This window comes from Cheilinus undulatus, linkage group 13, assembly GCF_018320785.1.
Source record: "Cheilinus undulatus linkage group 13, ASM1832078v1, whole genome shotgun sequence".
Taxonomy (NCBI): Eukaryota; Metazoa; Chordata; class Actinopteri; order Labriformes; family Labridae; genus Cheilinus; species Cheilinus undulatus.
The window spans coordinates 1,670,172-1,683,161 of NC_054877.1; the positions used below are offsets into that span (position 1 = coordinate 1,670,172).

At 35.3% G+C, this 12,990-nt stretch overlaps 1 protein-coding gene across 4 annotated transcripts in view; it reads left to right on the forward strand.

Annotated features, from left to right (window-relative positions):
• depdc5 (DEP domain containing 5, GATOR1 subcomplex subunit) overlaps positions 1-12,990 on the forward strand; it is an 81,506-nt gene that overhangs the window by 24,426 nt on the left and 44,090 nt on the right. For all 4 annotated transcript variants that reach the window (XM_041803215.1, XM_041803212.1, XM_041803216.1 and 1 more), the window contains exon 25: positions 1,160-1,216. In XM_041803215.1, coding sequence (XP_041659149.1) covers positions 1,160-1,216 — 57 coding nt within the window. The remainder of the gene's footprint in view (positions 1-1,159; positions 1,217-12,990) is intronic.

Consider the following 12,990-nt stretch of genomic DNA (forward strand, 5'->3'; position numbering starts at 1 on the left):
CCGATTTGCTGGTTGGATTTACCCCCTCTGCTACTGATAACCCCTCCATGATACATTTTCACCCCACGGGGAGATACGTTTTATCCCTGCCTCTGCTCCAGCTGTCCATAACTCTGTTACAGCGATGTCAGCATTCACTGTATGAGTTGAATATTTATGACACAAGACCAAAACTCCGCATACCACGGTCCGACAGTTGCGCACAGCTTCTCACACTGACAAGGGAGATCAGGAAGGACTAGGCGCAGATCCAGGAATACACCTTTTTCCGCACCTACTAATAACAAAAGTTTGACCCTTTCCCCTTCTTTGACAAACTTAGCACAAAATTTAAGGACATTTGTGTTTGGTAGATTATTCCTTTATTGTAACAATGCTTCTTGGTAATAAATCTTATACCGTTGGAAAGCCTGTTTATTACCCTTTTAAATGGAGCCAATTTGTAAGGAACATGCATTTGTGGGATGAGCAGCAGAGCTGAGTATATGGGTTGTACCCATGAAATTTTTTTGCCAAATCTTCTCTGCCTCTCTGGAATAATTCTGCCTCGCCCTGTTGGATGTTACAACAGACCACAGTGCAGAGATGGAGGATTCATTTTAGTTTAGCATTTATGAGACAAGGAAATCTTTCAGAAGATAAAAATGTTAAATCAGTGAGAACAAAAAAAGAAAAGAAAACCAATATCAGGCGTACTGCACTTCATTCATAGGAACAGTAAATACAGCTTCTTGACTGAGGAGTGAAAGAATTGTGAATTTAGAATAGAATAGAGGCCTTTATTGTCATTACATAAATACAACGAAATTGCTCATGCCCCTCCCAGCAAAAAACTTCAAAGAACACTCGAACTAAACTCTCAGGCATACGCTCAAATAATCCAAACAGACACTCAATCATCATAAAAAGTCGAGGTACGGTAGAGTGCATGAGTATAAAGTGCATGAGAATGGAATATAAAAATAAAAACAAATTTATAAACAGTAACTCTGCTGAAGCAAAGGCATCAACCAGACACTGATTCCCTGTTATCAGGCCAGACGGAGCCGTAGAGAGCTTCCTCCTGAGATGTACACTGAGAAAGTTGTTCATACTCATCATTTAAGCCCTGTAAAACACGTAACTCTGTCTTTATCATTATTTATTTCTGTCTGGGCAGGAACAACAACCAACCGGAGCTCTTTTGAAGACTTCTCCCTCAATGGCACTAACCCAAGTAAGTCCATCCTGAAACCAGAACATGCAGGTGTTTGTGGAATTGTCATGAAGTCAAACAGTGAGACTGGCTTTGATATTTAGACACCAGATAGAGTGACTGACCCTCGGATCAATGAAAAATATATTTTTGAATGCACTTTATTAGCTATACCTACTCAACTGCTCATTAACGTAAATGATTGATTAACCCAGTGTTACTCAACTCTGCTCAACCAAAGAGCCAAATCTTGAAAAATACCTTTGCAAGAGCAGCAAAGTAAGTGGTGAAAAGTGGACGAAAGTGGCAATAATAATAAGGTCAAACTGGCAAAACAGGTGAAAAAAAAGCTAGAAAGTGGCCAAAAATAGGTGAACAGAGGTAAAATAGGCAGAAAATGACAAAAACGGGTAAAAAGTGACAAAAAATGTGGAGAAAAAGTGGCAGAAATGGGTGAGAAGTGACCAAAAAAGAAAGACTTACAAGTGGCAATAATGGTTAAAAGCAACAAAAATGTGGCAAAAAAATGAGTGAAAAGTGACTTAAATTGGCAAAAAGCAGCAAAAGGTGGGGGAAAATAAGTGAAAAATAACTAAAATTGGCTAAAAGGTGAGGGAAAATTACTGAATAATAACTAAAATTGGCTAAAAGGTGAAGGAAAATGACTGAATAATAACTAAAATTGGCTAAAAGGTGAGGGAAAATGAGTGAAAAGTAACTAAAATTGGCAAGAAGGTGGGTGAAAATGAGTGAAAAAAACAACAAATTGGCAAGAAGCAGCAAAAAGGTGGGTGGGAATGAGTGCAAAATAACTAAAATTGGCAAGAACGTGGGTGAAAATGAGTGAAAAATAACTAAAATTGGCAAGAGGCTGCAAAAAGGTGGGTGAAAATGAGTGCAAAATAAGTAAAATGGCAAGAGGCAGCAAAAAGGTGGGTGAGAATGAGTGAAAAATATAACAAATTGGCAAGAAGTAGCAAAAAGGCGGGTGAAAATGAGTGCAAAGTAACTAAATTGGCAAGAAGAAGCAAAAAGGTGGGTGAAAATGAGTGAAAAATAACCAAATTGGCAAGGAGTAGCAAAAAGGTGGGTGAAAATGAGTGAAAAATAACTAAATTGGCAAGAAGTAGCAAAAAGGTGGGTGAAAATGAGTGCAAAATAACTAAAATTGGCAAGGAGTAGCAAGAAGGTGGGTGAAAATAGTGCAAAATGACTAAAAATGGCAAGAGGCAGCAAAAAGGTGGGTGAAAATGAGTGCAAAATAAGTAAAATGGCAAGAGGCAGCAAAAAGGTGGGTGAAAATGAGTGCAAAATAACTAAAATTGGCAAGAAGTAGCAAAAAGGTGGGTGAAAATGAGTAAAAAATAACTAAATTGGCAAGAAGTAGCAAAAAGTCGGGTGAAAATGGGTGAAAAATAACTAAAATTGGCAAGAAGTAGCAAAAAGGTGGGTGAAAATGGGTGAAAAATAACTAAATTGGCAAGAAGAAGCAAAAAGGTGGGTGAAAATGAGTGCAAAATAACTAAAATTGGCAAGAAGTAGCAAAAAGGTGGGTGAAATAAGTGCAAAATAACTAAATTGGCAAGAAGTAGCAAAAAGTTGGGTGAAAATGAGTGAAAAATATCTAAAATTGGCTAAAAGTTGGGTGAAAATGACTGAATAATAACTAAAATTGGCTAAAAGGTGAAGGAAAATGACTGAATAATAACTAAAATTGGCTAAAAGGTGAGGGAAAATGAGTGAAAAGTAACTAAAATTGGCAAGAAGGTGGGTGAAAATGAGTGAAAAAAACAACAAATTGGCAAGAAGTAGCAAAAAGGCGGGTGAAAATGAGTGCAAAGTAACTAAATTGGCAAGAAGAAGCAAAAAGGTGGGTGAAAATGAGTGAAAAATAACCAAATTGGCAAGGACTAGCAAAAAGGTGGGTGAAAATGAGTGAAAAATAACTAAATTGGCAAGAAGTAGCAAAAAGGTGGGTGAAAATGAGTGCAAAATAACTAAAATTGGCAAGGAGTAGCAAGAAGGTGGGTGAAAATAGTGCAAAATGACTAAAAATGGCAAGAGGCAGCAAAAAGGTGGGTGAAAATGAGTGCAAAATAAGTAAAATGGCAAGAGGCAGCAAAAAGGTGGGTGAAAATGAGTGCAAAATAACTAAAATTGGCAAGAAGTAGCAAAAAGGTGGGTGAAAATGAGTAAAAAATAACTAAATTGGCAAGAAGTAGCAAAAAGTCGGGTGAAAATGGGTGAAAAATAACTAAAATTGGCAAGAAGTAGCAAAAAGGTGGGTGAAAATGGGTGAAAAATAACTAAATTGGCAAGAAGAAGCAAAAAGGTGGGTGAAAATGAGTGCAAAATAACTAAAATTGGCAAGAAGTAGCAAAAAGGTGGGTGAAATAAGTGCAAAATAACTAAATTGGCAAGAAGTAGCAAAAAGTTGGGTGAAAATGAGTGAAAAATATCTAAAATTGGCTAAAAGGTGAGGGAAAATGACTGAATAATAACTAAAATTGGCTAAAAGGTGAAGGAAAATGACTGAATAATAACTAAAATTGGCTAAAAGGTGAGCGAAAATGAGTGAAAAGTAACTAAAATTGGCAAGAAGGTGGGTGAAAATGAGTGAAAAAAACAACAAATTGGCAAGAAGTAGCAAAAAGGTGGGTGGGAATGAGTGAAAAATAACTAAAATTGGCAAGAACGTGGGTGAAAATGAGTGAAAAATAACTAAAATTGGCAAGAGGCTGCAAAAAGATGGGTGAGAATGAGTGAAAAAAATAACAAATTGGCAAGAAGTAGCAAAAAGGTGGGTGAAAATGAGTGCAAAGTAACTAAATTGGCAAGAAGAAGCAAAAAGTTGGGTGAAAATGAGTGAAAAAAAAACTAAATTGGCAAGAAGCAGCAAAAAGGTGGGTGAAAATGAGTGCAAAATAAGTAAAATGGCAAGAGGCAGCAAAAAGTTGGGTGAAAATGAGTGAAAAAATTAACAAATTGGCAAGAAGTAGCAAAAAGGTGGGTGAAAATGAGTGCAAAGTAACTAAATTGGCAAGAAGAAGCAAAAAGTTGGGTGAAAATGAGTGAAAAATAACCAAATTGGCAAGAAGTAGCAAAAAGTTGGGTGAAAATGAGTGAAAAATAACTAAATTGGCAAGGAGTAGCAAAAAGGTGGGTGAAAATAGTGCAAAATGACTAAAAATTGGCAAGGAGTAGCAAAAAGGTGTGTGAAAATGAGTGCAAAATAACCAAATTGGCAAGAAGTAGCAAAAAGGTGGGTGAAAATGAGTGAAAAATAACTAAATTGGCAAGGAGTAGCAAAAAGGTGGGTGAAAATGAGTGAAAAATAACTAAATTGGCAAGGAGTAGCAAAAAGGTGGGTGAAAATAGTGCAAAATGACTAAGAATTGGCAAGGAGTAGCAAAAAGGTGGGTGAAAATGAGTGAAAAATAACTAAATTGGCAAGAAGTAGCAAAAAGGTGGGTGAAAATGAGTGCAAAATAACTAAAATTGGCAAGGAGTAGCAAGAAGGTGGGTGAAAATGGGTGAAAAATAACTAAAATTGGCAAGGAGTAGCAAAAAGGTGGGTGAAAATGAGTGCAAAATAAGTAAAATGGCAAGAAGTAGCAAAAAGGTGGGTGAAAATGGGTGAAAAATAACTAAAATTGGCAAGAAGTAGCAAAAAGGTGGGTGAAAATGGGTGAAAAATAACTAAATTGGCAAGAAGAAGCAAAAAGGTGGGTGAAAATGAGTGCAAAATAACTAAAATTGGCAAGAAGTAGCAAAAAGGTGGGTGAAATAAGTGCAAAATAACTAAATTGGCAAGAAGTAGCAAAAAGTTGGGTGAAAATGAGTGAAAAATAACTAAAATTGGCAAGAAGTAGCAAAAAGGTGGGTGAAATAAGTGCAAAATAACTAAATTGGCAAGAAGTAGCAAAAAGTTGGGTGAAAATGAGTGAAAAATATCTAAAATTGGCTAAAAGTTGGGTGAAAATGACTGAATAATAACTAAAATTGGCTAAAAGGTGAAGGAAAATGACTGAATAATAACTAAAATTGGCTAAAAGGTGAGGGAAAATGAGTGAAAAGTAACTAAAATTGGCAAGAAGGTGGGTGAAAATGAGTGAAAAAAACAACAAATTGGCAAGAAGTAGCAAAAAGGTGGGTGAAAATGAGTGCAAAGTAACTAAATTGGCAAGAAGAAGCAAAAAGGTGGGTGAAAATGAGTGAAAAATAACCAAATTGGCAAGGACTAGCAAAAAGGTGGGTGAAAATGAGTGAAAAATAACTAAATTGGCAAGAAGTAGCAAAAAGGTGGGTGAAAATGAGTGCAAAATAACTAAAATTGGCAAGAAGTAGCAAAAAGGTGGGTGAAAATGAGTGCAAAATTAACTAAAAATTGTCAAGAAGTAGCAAAAAGGTGGTTGAAAATGAGTTCAAAATAAGTAAAATGGCAAGAGGCAGCAAAAAGTTGGGTGAAAATGAGTGCAAAATAACTAAAATTGGCAAGAAGTAGCAAAAAGGTGGGTGAAAATGAGTGAAAAATAACTAAATTGGCAAGAAGTAGCAAAAAGGTGGGTGAAAATGAGTGCAAAATAACTAAAATTGGCAAGAAGTAGCAAAAAGGAGGGTGAAAATAAGTAAAAAATAACTAAATTGGCAAGAAGTAGCAAAAAGTCGGGTGAAAATGGGTGAAAAATAACTAAATTGGCAAGAAGAAGCAAAAAGGTGGGTGAAAATGGGTGAAAAATAACTAAAATTGGCAAGAAGTAGCAAAAAGTTGGGTGAAAATGAGTGAAAAATATCTAAAATTGGCTAAAAGGTGAGGGAAAATGACTGAATAATAACTAAATAACTAAAAAAGGTGAAGGAAAATGACTGAATAATAACTAAAATTGGCTAAAAGGTGAGGGAAAATGAGTGAAAAGTAACTAAAATTGGCAAGAAGGTGGGTGAAAATGAGTGAAAAAAACAACAAATTGGCAAGAAGTAGCAAAAAGGTGGGTGGGAATGAGTGAAAAATAACTAAAATTGGCAAGAACGTGGGTGAAAATGAGTGAAAAATAACTAAAATTGGCAAGAGGCTGCAAAAAGATGGGTGAGAATGAGTGAAAAAAATAACAAATTGGCAAGAAGTAGCAAAAAGGTGGGTGAAAATGAGTGCAAAGTAACTAAATTGGCAAGAAGAAGCAAAAAGTTGGGTGAAAATGAGTGAAAAAAAAACTAAATTGGCAAGAAGCAGCAAAAAGGTGGGCGAAAATGAGTGCAAAATAAGTAAAATGGCAAGAGGCAGCAAAAAGGTGGGTGAGAATGAGTGAAAAAAATAACAAATTGGCAAGAAGTAGCAAAAAGGTGGGTGAAAATGAGTGCAAAGTAACTAAATTGGCAAGAAGAAGCAAAAAGTTGGGTGAAAATGAGTGAAAAATAACCAAATTGGCAAGAAGTAGCAAAAAGTTGAGTGAAAATGAGTGAAAAATAACTAAATTGGCAAGGAGTAGCAAAAAGGTGGGTGAAAATAGTGCAAAATGACTAAGAATTGGCAAGGAGTAGCAAAAAGGTGTGTGAAAATGAGTGCAAAATAACCAAATTGGCAAGAAGTAGCAAAAAGGTGGGTGAAAATAAGTGAAAAATAACTAAATTGGCAAGGAGTAGCAAAAAGTTGGGTGAAAATGAGTGAAAAATAACTAAATTGGCAAGAAGAAGCAAAAAGGTGGGTGAAAATGAGTGAAAAATAACTAAATTGGCAAGGAGTAGAAAAAAGGTGGGTGAAAATGAGTGCAAAATAACTAAAATTGGCAAGAAATAGCAAAAAGGTGGGTGAAAATGAGTGAAAAATAACTAAATTGGCAAGAAGTAGCAAAAAGGTGGGTGAAAATGAGTGGAAAAAAAACTAAAATTGGCAAGGAGTAGCAAAAAGGTGGGTGAAAATGAGTGCAAAATATCTAAAATTGGATAAAAGTTGGGTGAACATGAGTGAATAATAAGTAAAATTGGCTACAAGGTGAACCAAAATTACTGAATAATAAATAAAATTGGCTAAAAGGTGAGTGAAAATGACTGAAAAGTAACTAAAATTGGCAAGAAGGTGGGTGAAAATGAGTGAAAAAAACAACAAATTGGCAAGAAGTAGCAAAAAGGTGGGTGGGAATGAGTGAAAAATAACTAAAATTGGCAAGAAGTAGCAAGTGTGGTGAAAATGAGTGAAAAATAACTAAAATTGGCAAGAAGTAGCAAAAGGTGGGTGAAAATGAGTGAAAAATAAGTAAAATTGGCAAGAAGTAGCAAAAAGGTGGGTGAAAATGAGTGCAAAGTAACTAAATTGGCAAGAAGAAGCAAAAAGTTGGGTGAAAATGAGTGAAAAAAAAACTAAATTGGCAAGAAGCAGCAAAAAGGTGGGCGAAAATGAGTGCAAAATAAGTAAAATGGCAAGAGGCAGCAAAAAGGTGGGTGAAACTGCGTGAAAACATTAACAATTTGGCAAGAAGGAGCAAAAAGGTGGTTGAAAATGAGTGCAAAATAACTAAAGTGGCAAGAAGGAGCCAAAAGGTGGGGGAAAATGGGTGAAAAATAACTAAAATTGGCAAGAAGTAGCAAAAAGGTGGGTGAAAATGGGTGAAAAATAACTAAATTGGCAAGAAGAAGCAAAAAGGTGGGTGAAAATGAGTGAAAAATAACTAAAATTGGCAAGAAGTAGCAAAAAGGTGGGTGAAAATGAGTGCAAAATAAGTAAAATGGCAAGAGGCAGCAAAAAGGTGGGTGAAAATGAGTGCAAAATAACTAAAATTGGCAAGAAGTAGCAAAAAGGTGGGTGAAAATGAGTAAAAGATAACTAAATTGGCAAGAAGTAGCAAAAAGTCGGGTGAAAATGGGTGAAAAATAACTAAAATTGGCAAGAAGTAGCAAAAAGGTGGGTGAAAATGAGTGAAAAATAACTAAATTGGCAAGAAGTAGCAAAAAGTTGGGTGAAAATGAGTGAAAAATAACTAAATTGGCAAGGAGTAGAAAAAAGGTGGGTGAAAATGAGTGCAAAATAACTAAATTGGCAAGAAGTAGCAAAAAGGTGGGTGAAAATGAGTGCAAAGTAACTAAATTGGCAAGTAGTAGCAAAAAGGTGGGTGAAAATGAGTGCAAAATAACTAAATTGGCAAGAAGTAGCAAAAAGTCGGGTGAAAATGGGTGAAAAATAACTAAAATTGGCAAGAAGTAGCAAAAAGGTGGGTGAAAATGAGTGAAAAATAACTAAATTGGCAAGAAGTAGCAAAAAGGTGATTGAAAATGAGTGAAAAATAACTAAAATTGGCAAGAGGCTGCGAAAAGATGGGTGAGAATGAGTGAAAAAAATAAATTGGCAAGAAGTAGCAAAAAGGTGGGTGAAAATGAGTGCAAAGTCACTAAATTGGCAAGAAGTAGCAAAAAGTTGGGTGAAAATGAGTGCAAAGTCACTAAATTGGCAAGGAGTAGCAAAAAGGTGGGTGAAAATGAGTGCAAAATAACTAAATTGGCAAGAAGTAGCAAAAAGGTGGGTGAAAATGAGTGCAAAATAACCAAATTGGCAAGAAGTAGCAAAAAGGTGGGTGAAAATGAGTGAAAAATAACTAAATTGGCAAGAAGAAGCAAAAAGTTGGGTGAAAATGAGTGAAAAATAACCAAATTGGCAAGAAGTAGCAAAAAGTTGGGTGAAAATGAGTGAAAAATAACTAAATTGGCAAGGAGTAGCAAAAAGGTGGGTGAAAATAGTGCAAAATGACTAAGAATTGGCAAGGAGTAGCAAAAAGGTGTGTGAAAATGAGTAAAAAGTAACTAAATTGGCAAGAAGTAGCAAAAAGTCGGGTGAAAATGGGTGAAAAATAACTAAATTGGCAAGGAGTAGCAAAAAGGTGGGTGAAAATAGTGCAAAATGACTAAAAATTGGCAAGGAGTAGCAAAAAGGTGTGTGAAAATGAGTGCAAAATAACCAAATTGGCAAGAAGTAGCAAAAAGGTGGGTGAAAATGAGTGAAAAATAACCAAATTGGCAAGGAGTAGCAAAAAGGTGGGTGAAAATGAGTGAAAAATAACTAAATTGGCAAGAAGTAGCAAAAAGGTGGGTGAAAATGAGTGCAAAATAACTAAAATTGGCAAGGAGTAGGGTGAAAATGAGTGCAAAATAACCAAATTGGCAAGAAGTAGCAAAAAGGTGGGTGAAAATGAGTGAAAAATAACTAAATTGGCAAGGAGTAGCAAAAAGGTGGGTGAAAATAGTGCAAAATGACTAAAAATGGCAAGAGGCAGCAAAAAGGTGGGTGAAAATGAGTGCAAAATAAGTAAAATGGCAAGAGGCAGCAAAAAGGTGGGTGAAAATGAGTGCAAAATAACTAAAATTGGCAAGAAGTAGCAAAAAGGTGGGTGAAAATGAGTAAAAAGTAACTAAATTGGCAAGAAGTAGCAAAAAGTCGGGTGAAAATGGGTGAAAAATAACTAAAATTGGCAAGAAGTAGGAAAAGGTGTGTGAAAATGAGTGAAAAATAACCAAATTGGCAAGAAGTAGCAAAAAGTTGGGTGAAAATGAGTGAAAAATAACTAAATTGGCAAGGAGTAGCAAAAAGGTGGGTGAAAATAGTGCAAAATGACTAAAAATTGGCAAGGAGTAGCAAAAAGGTGTGTGAAAATGAGTGCAAAATAACCAAATTGGCAAGAAGTAGCAAAAAGGTGGGTGAAAATGAGTGCAAAATAAGTAAAATGGCAAGAGGCAGCAAAAAGGTGGGTGAAAATGAGTGCAAAATAACTAAAATTGGCAAGAAGTAGCAAAAAGGTGGGTGAAAATGAGTAAAAAGTAACTAAATTGGCAAGAAGTAGCAAAAAGGTGGGTGAAAATGAGTAAAAGATAACTAAATTGGCAAGAAGTAGCAAAAAGTCGGGTGAAAATGGGTGAAAAATAACTAAAATTGGCAAGAAGTAGCAAAAAGGTGGGTGAAAATGAGTGAAAAATAACTAAATTGGCAAGAAGTAGCAAAAAGGTGGGTGAAAATGAGTGAAAAATAACTAAATTGGCAAGAAGAAGCAAAAAGGTGGGTGAAAATGAGTGCAAAATAACTAAAATTGGCAAGAAGCAGCAAAAAGGTGGGTGAAATGAGTCCAAAATAAGTAAAATGGCAAGTGGCTGCAAAAAGGTGGGTGATAATGAGTGTAAAAAATAACAAATTGGCAAGAAGTAGCAAAAAGGTGGGTGAAAATGAGTGCAAAGTAACTAAATTGGCAAGAAGAAGCAAAAAGTTGGGTGAAAATGAGTGAAAAATAACCAAATTGGCAAGAAGTAGCAAAAAGTTGGGTGAAAATGAGTGAAAAATAACTAAATTGGCAAGAAGTATCAAAAAGGTGGGTTAAAATGAGTGCAAAATAAGTAAATTGGCAAGAGGCAGCAAAAAGGTGGGTGAAAATGAGTAAAAGATAACTAAATTGGCAAGAAGTAGCAAAAAGGTGGGTGAAAATGGGTGAAAAATAACTAAATTGGCAAGAAGAAGCAAAAAGGTGGGTGAAAATGAGTGAAAAATAACTAAAATTGGCAAGAAGTAGCAAAAAGGTGGGTGAAAATGAGTGCAAAATAAGTAAAATGGCAAGAAGTAGCAAAAGGCGGGTCAAAATGAGTGAAAAATAACCAAATTGGCAAGAAGTAGCAAAAAGGTGGGTGAAAATGAGTAAAAAGTAACTAAATTGGCAAGAAGTAGCAAAAAGTTGGGTGAAAATGAGTAAAAGATAACAAAATTGCCAAGAAGAAGCAACAAGGTGGGTGAAAATGAGTGAAAAATAACCAAATTGGCAAGAAGAAGCAAAAAGGTGGGTGAAAATGAGTGAAAAATAACTTAAATTGGCAAGAAGTAGCAAAAAGTTGGGTGAAAATGAGTGAAAAATAACTAAATTGGCAAGAAGTAGCAAAAGGTGGGTGAAAATGAGTGAAAAATAACTAAATTGGCAAGAGTAGCAAAAGGTGGGTGAAAATGAGTGCAAAATAACTAAATTGGCAAGAAATAGCAAAAAGGTGGGTGAAAATGAGTGAAAAATAACAAAATGGGCAAGAAGTAGCAAAAAGGTGGGTGAAAATGAGTGCAAAATAACTAAAATTGGCAGAAGTAGGAAAAAGGTGGGTGAAAATGAGTGAAAAATATATAAAATTGGCTAAAAGTTGGGAGAAAATTACTGAATAATAACTAAAATTGTCTAAAAGGTGAAGGAAAATGAATGAATAATAACTAAAATTGGCTAAAAGGTGAGGTAAAATGAGTGAAAAGTAACTAAAATTGGCAAGAAGTAGCAAAAGGTGGGTGAAAATGAGTGAAAAAACAACAAATTGGCAAGAAGTAGCAAAAGGTGTGTGAAAATGAGTGAAAAATAACTAAAATTGGCAAGAAGTAGCAAAAGGTGGGTGAAAATGAGTGAAAAATAACTAAAATTGGCAAGAAGTAGCAAAAAGGTGGGTGAAAATGAGTAAAAAATAACTAAATTGGCAAGAAGTAGCAAAAAGTCGGGTGAAAATGTGTGAAAAGTAACTAAAATTGGCAGGAGGTAGCAAAAGGGTGGGGGAAAAGGGGTGAAAAATAACTATATTGGCCAGGAGTAGCAAAAGGTGGGTGAAAGTGGGTGAAAAATAACTAAAATTGGCAAGAAGTAGCAAAAAGGTGGGTGAAAATGGGTGAAAAATAACTAAATTGGCAAGAAGAAGCAAAAAGTCGGGTGAAAATGAGTGCAAAGTAACTAAATTGGCAAGAAGAAGCAACAAGGTGGGTGAAAATGAGTGAAAAAAAACTAAATTGGCAAGAAGCAGCAAAAAGGTGGGTGAAAATGAGTGAAAAATAACTTAAATTGGCAGAGAGTAGCAAAAGGTGGGTGAAAATGAGTGCAAAATGACTAAATTGGCAAGGAGTAGCAAAAGGTGGGTGAAAATGAGTGCAAAATAACTAAATTGGCAAGAAGTAGCAAAAGGTGGGTGAAAATGAGTGAAAAATAACTAAATTGGCAAGGAGTAGCAAAAAGTTGGGTGAAAATGAGTGAAAAATAACTAAATTTGCAAGAAGAGGCTAAATTGTGGGTGAAAATGAGTGAAATATAAGTAAATTGGCAAGGAGTAAAAAGGTGGGTGAAAATGAGTGCAAAATAACTAAATTGGCAAGAAATAGCAAAAGGTGGGTGAAAATGGGTGAAAAATAACTAAATTGGCAAGAAGAAGCAAAAAGGTGGGTGAAAATGAGTGAAAAGTAACTAAAATTGGCAAGAAGGAGCAAAAAGGTGGGTGAAAATGAGTGAAAAATAACAATTGGCAAAAGGTGAGGTGAAAATGACTGAAAATAACTAAAATTGGCAAGAAGTAGCAAAGGTGGGTGAAAATGACTGAAAATAACTAAAATTGGCTAAAAGGTGAGGGAAAAGGTGGTGAAAATGAGTGAAAAATAACTAAAATTGGCAAGAAAGTGGGTGAAAATGAGTGAAAAATAACTAAAATTGGCAAGAAGTAGCAAAAAGGTGGGTGAAAATGAGTGAAAAATAACTAAATTGGCAAGAAGTAGCAAAAAGGTGATTGAAAATGAGTGAAAAATAACTAAAATTGGCAAGAGGCTGCGAAAAGATGGGTGAGAATGAGTGAAAAAAATAAATTGGCAAGAAGTAGCAAAAAGGTGGGTGAAAATGAGTGCAAAGTAACTAAATTGGCAAGAAGAAGCAAAAAGTTGGGTGAAAATGAGTGAAAAATAACTAAATTGGCAAGAAGTAGCAAAAAGGTGGGTGAAAATGAGTGCAAAATAAGTAAAATGGCAAGAGGCAGCAAAAAGGTGGGTGAGA